This window comes from Sander vitreus, chromosome 17, assembly GCF_031162955.1.
Source record: "Sander vitreus isolate 19-12246 chromosome 17, sanVit1, whole genome shotgun sequence".
NCBI lineage: Eukaryota > Metazoa > Chordata > Actinopteri > Perciformes > Percidae > Sander > Sander vitreus.
This window is the reverse complement of record NC_135871.1, coordinates 23,037,603-23,043,602: the sequence shown is the minus strand read 5'-3', so window position 1 is coordinate 23,043,602 and position 6,000 is coordinate 23,037,603. Positions and strand designations below refer to the sequence as shown.

Here is a 6,000-nt window from a genome sequence, read left to right as displayed (position 1 = left end):
ATGTCTGTAAGGAATTATAAAATGAGAAATTAGACTTATGATATCATTTTGCTTGTTCTACTTGTAGTAGTATGGGCAGTGGTGGCCTAGAGGTTAGAGAAGCGAGTTTGGGACCCTTAACCCCAACCGCTCCAGTGGAGCTGCTCAGTGGCCAGCACTGTGGTTGTACTGGGAAGCTTCCAGGTATGAATGTGTAACTGTGTGAATGTGACAGGTTGTCGTTGCAAATGAGAAATTGTTCTCAATCGACTTACCTGGATAAATAAAGGTTAAAAAAGGGGAAGGGGGAGGGATATTCCCTCCTGTGCTGCATGTTATACTCCAGTGAGTACTGCAGTTGAATACCCAACAAAATGTACCAAAAATGGTCTCTTAAAGTTTTTTTGTTGTTGCCATTTTTATGAATGTTGACATGGTAGAGAAAGACAGGACACATTGTAAGTAAGAAATAGGAAGAGGGACGACCTTCAGCAAAGGTCCCAGGCTGAATTCAAACCATGAGGGCTATGTGGTATGCATCTTACAACTAGGCCACCAAGATCCAAGTATTTCTTTTCCTGTAAAGAGATATATGGTTGGAAAGTTAAGAAGCCTAGGGAGACGTAGGAGACAAGACCCTAGTGTTAGACAGTCATCCATTTTGGTCCAAAGGTGCTGTTTCCTCACCACTAAGCCATTTCTGGCACATACTCAGATACTATTTTGTACTGATCTAGCTCGCTGGTGTTGAGGGATTGATTCCGCTTGTCTCCCTCTTTTGGACGGTAGATGGTGACTTAGCTGGCAGGGGCCTCTCCACTCACAGCTGTCTCATACATAGTTTGTACACAAGCTGTGTCCCGTTACATCCGCACTGTCTCTGCTACTGCCAAAGGAGCATTTCTGAAAAACATTGTGTATGAATCAACGTTGTGTGTGTGTCCACCTGTTCTGTCCATCATGGGGGGGGGGGGGGGGACAGCTGCGGAGTCTGTTAGGCGGCAGGCTGACAGTGAGCGACATCCATCACGGACGCTGCCCAGCTGGTCCACACATGAACACATGCATAGAGGCAAATGCATTCACATCTATCACCATCCGTGGAAAGTGCCTACTGTAAATAACATATACAGTAGCACAACACTCACACAGACGCACACATCACATAATTTTCCATAACCCTTATTTGCTACTCTGGCTCTCATGTCAGTTTGTTACCAAGTCTGTTTAAAGTGTAGACTAGCTAATTAGTTTGCAATAATAATAGAGTTTTAAGTGGTGCAACCTGACTGACTGTCTAGACATTTTGGAGGTGGTACATCCTGCTAGAATAAAGTGATATAAGGAGATTTTTCCAGGCGGTGGACAGATGGACAAACCAGTCCAACCTTAGCAAAGTGGAGGCAGTTTCATGAGACAAGGTGTCAGGGTGTTTACAGCCCACTGTGGAGTTACCTGATTTAATAGGGGGCAAAATAAATGTGTATTTGTGCTTGTGTGTGCTTTTAGAACAGAAGGCCAAGCCTCGGCAGCTCATGACTAGTGTGTAATTACTCCCTCACCTCTCCTGCCCTCCCTCCTTTCCCCCCAGCTCCCTCTCACTTTACCTGCATACATAGCTTTTCGCTTCCTACGTCTTTACTTTTCTCATATTTTGTTTCTGTTCTTTTTGACAGTTCTAGTTTTCTTTTCCTAATTATTCTTCCCAGTCTGTCTTCACTTTTCCCCTCCCTTCCATCCCTTCCTTTTTTTCCTGCTCTGTTACTCTATCCCTCATAAGCCCAGGTCTCTCCTTCAGACTGCGAGGGAGGTGGTGCACGTGCTTTAGCTACGTATACTAGGACTACTCGCTATTAAAACTCATTTATGAACACTGTCCCTTGCAGGCCACTACATGAACTTGTGTGTGCATACTAGGCATGGGCCAGTATGAGATTCTGACGGTATGATAACCTTCAGCAAAAATACCACGGTATTGCAATTACAGCTCTAAAATGTATTATTTTGAAATGTCTGGGTAAAAAAAACAACTTTTTGGAATTTTTCCCTTCCCGAAACCTAAAACCCAAGGGGAGAAAGGCCGGGCGTGGATCAAGCAGTGTGGGAGGCCCCATTCACAACTAGCTAAATGTCGACAGTATTAACAAAAACACATACGTTTGCTCCAAGGCAAGAACACGCTAATGTTAGCTAGCTAGCTAACTCAGCACAGCATTGCTTGGAAATAATGATGGTTCTTTGTTCATAATGCATATATTTGAACGTAAAATAAAGACAATTCCGGCACAAAACGAACCTAGGGGTTAAATAACAGATGTGTACCCACTCTGTCACTCTCTGGGACATGTTTTCAAGCTAGCTTGGACCGCTGATTAGCTTACAACGCTAGTATTGGGGCACAGGGAAAGTAAAAACAAATCGCTATTTATACCACTAAAAAGGCTCAAAATATCACCACACTTCAACGGTAGCATAATGAAGGTCCCTAAATGTTAACCGAAGCATTGAGAACTTTGTAAGTGTACATACAGTTTATTAAAAAGATAGATTATAAAGACAGTTGCGTTCTCGTATACAGACGGCCGCCGTCTTGGGAGCTACTGGCTTTCTGCCCCGAATACTAGCATTGTAAGCTAATCAGCGGTCCGCACTAGCTTGTTTCAAGCTCCAAACACATTTGATTAGCATGAAAACATGTCCCAGAGAGCGATCGAGTGGGTACACATCTGTTATTAACCCGTCCTTAAGATGATTAAAGGCAAGACGGAGGCTCACTGACATACTTTAAAATATATTTCAGCATTTGTTAATCGCTAAAAATATAAGCAGGAGAATGTTATCATTGCAAAGTGTTTAAGCTAATGTCTTGTGTTTATTCCACAAGATTTATGGATAAGCTGTTTGATTTATAATTATTATAATTATTAGATTATTTTCAAATGTCACTTACCCTGCTGTGCATGAACATAGCTGTTCCTCAATTTGTGTGTTTCCCATTTGAGTGTTCAGCGTATGAGGCGGCTCACATTATTGCATAACCTATAGGCTTTAGCTTCATTTTGATGAAATTATTCTCTCATCGGTTGCATATTAGGTCGTGGATATATCCCTCGAATGCATACTGCAGTCCCTTTTGTCTTGCTCTCTCAGATATTTCACCTGTTCGCCAAAAATGACCAATTATCTCCTTGGGAATGTCTGACACCGGTGCATACATACTGTAATGGACGTGCCAGGCACGAAAGCTTGACAGGCGTAGCAACAGTAACTAATGAGGGTGGGGCTTAGCGAAGGGTCAATTGTAAGCATCGACTAGAACACTGAGCCGTATACTGCCCTACAAAGGCAAAACGCCGTAACATCATGTTTGGTCAAAAATGAGTTAATGTCATTTGACACACCTCCTCACTTGGCGGAGCCTCACATCAGACGCCGAAAACCAATTATTAAATACACAGGAGTCCTACCTTTCCGTGCAATCCGATATAATCCATGGAAGATATAATCCATAGCAATGCACGTCATCTGCTGTATCCACAACAATCAATACGTGTTTGAGCCATATGTCCTTCTTGCAGGTGTTCATGTCAGATCTTGCACAAATCCATAATAGCGCTAAGCTAGTTATCGCTAACGTCCGTACAAAGTAGGCTAACCTAAATGGTCGGTCAACTCTGTCTATGTTTTCTCAGAATTAAAAAGTAGTAATCCAAGTCGAGTTCGTTGACTGTGCATCTTGAGCAGTTTGGTGGCCCTTAACCCTTAACCAGGGGCGATTCTAGGATCAGACCTTTAGTAGGGCTCAGCCCCTAATGACAATATGACACGGATACAGTGCCTTGCAAAAGTGTTAAACATAATATATTTATTGTTAAACAATAAATATACCTTTTGTATTCAATTATAATTAAATTATCTTTTATTGAGAAAATATTTCTTGTATTCATACTGTACTGCAAAGTAACTTATCTGTCATATTGTTTGACTGTGTTAGTGTTGCCGCACTATCCTGATCATTATAGCACTAAATAGGAACAACCAAAGGTCTTCTATATAATTTAAAACAAATACCATGATGACTAGACCTTGGTTGGGTGTTCTTATAATGGATGTAAGTATGGTGAACTGCAAGCAAATATTGATTATATGTCAGTTACTGCCTTTTGCCTTTGCACGACTCCTTGTTTTTGGCACATGATACAAAGGCAGAGTACAGTAACTGCCAAACAAGGGTCAAAGGTCAATTTTGAGTTCAAGATTTTTTGCATACAAACATTTCTTCATTATAGCAACTAGTTGTCAAATTTTGGGAGTCCTACCTATAATACTTTTGTCTGGACAAAACAGAAACTTTAAAGTCATTTTTCTCAGTTTCACACTGTAGCGAGTTAAGGTCTTTTGCCTTTGCAGGGCAGTATACTGCCCCCATCAGTACCAATGCTTACGCTGGCATCAGTGCTTACAGTGCTTAAAAAAAATGGCCCATGCCTAGTGCATACCTTAACAAATAGTTTAGTGTGTTTATTTTTTCTGTCAGTGTTGTGTAGTTTTAAAAGTTTAAGTTTCACAGTCTGCACTATATTTGACATTTTTTCTTTTACAAACTTTTCTCCTGTCCAGGTTTCTGTCCCTCGTGGGTGGGAGTGCAGACCAGATCGGGAGTGCAGGCCTGCGGCAGTGTGTGGAGAGGAAGGTTAGGACCAGCAGTGTCGAGGAACTGGCCAGGACATTGGACACCACACCTGAAACCCTCAAACTCATCATAGATGGCTTCACGCAGCCCCCTGGGTTTGACATAAGACAAAGTAAGACTCCTGCCAGTCACAGTCACACTGAAATCAATTCTCACGTAAAACACCTGATAAACAGCGTGATTGAAATTGTGAAAGATCATGAAGACATGGTCTATAGTCAAAAATTCCTAAGAGGGAAAAATACAGCATATTTATCCATGTCAGGTCAACACCAAATTAAACTCTTATTTCTCAGTACTTCCCTTATGTCACACATCTGTTATTACTACATACATTGTTGTGCAAAGCTCTTGTCACTGAACCCAAACATATCAGTGTTTTGAATCATATAAAAAAAATCATAGACTGTAAATATCTGCAACACAGCAGTCCCAGTAACTTATCATAGTCTAATCTTTCCATCATAATGTCCTTTATTGGTCCCTACTGACTGTTAGAAAGTTTAACTTGTATTTGTCCAGTTCTTTGACTGCTTTGCTAGTTACAACACACACTGTCTTTTCTTGTGCGTTTATTATAATAGGCATGTCTCGGCAGTGCAGCTTGATAGGATTTGACAGTGCTGTGGCTTCCTCCCTTTAGCTTAACAGCACAAGTAGTATGTTTCTGACAGGGTTTGATGATTCGAGCAGGCTGTGCTGTTGGACACAATGCCTTTACACACATAAATACAGAGACCTCTGGTATCTCCTTTACCTCGTACTCTTGAGTTCAAGAACACCTAAACATTAAAATCACAGTAAAATCATAAACCATCACAAACCTTTAGATTTTCAGCCGTTTTGCTGTAGCTCAAATTTTCTCAGGAAGAATTTCTGTTACATCTTTGTCTCACGTTTTTTGTTCTTTCTCTTAAAAAAATAAAAAAAATGGTGTCTGAAATACAAGAGCAGTTAGTTGAAAGACATGTATTGCAAATAAATCTAATAATATGTTAGATTTAACAAGCTTATTCCGTGCTAAAGAGGAAATAAAAGTAAAAGTCCTATTGCTTCTAATTGATTATTGATTAGGGCTATAATGCTGCTATGTGTAAACAAGCAGTCTTCTTCTTTTCGGTCTGTCGTACAAATAATAATGCACTGAGAGCTGGTATTTGAAGATAGTACCTGCTATTTGAAAAGAAAACAAAAGTGAAAAACATTAGGGACCATAGGTATAGTTGCTATTATTGTGTGTCTACTTGTGCCACCCTCACTGATTCTGGAAACATAATTTTAAGAATGAACATTTCCTGATAAATGTATTGGTCAATGGCCCTCTTCTA

General features: G+C 40.6%; 1 protein-coding gene across 1 annotated transcript in view; it reads left to right on the top strand.

Moving 5' to 3' along the window:
• The window catches only part of srbd1 (S1 RNA binding domain 1), a 59,647-nt gene that overhangs the window by 52,013 nt on the left and 1,634 nt on the right, over positions 1-6,000 (top strand). Inside the window, exon 20 of the mRNA XM_078273303.1 lies at positions 4,600-4,784. Coding sequence (XP_078129429.1) covers positions 4,600-4,784 — 185 coding nt within the window. The remainder of the gene's footprint in view (positions 1-4,599; positions 4,785-6,000) is intronic.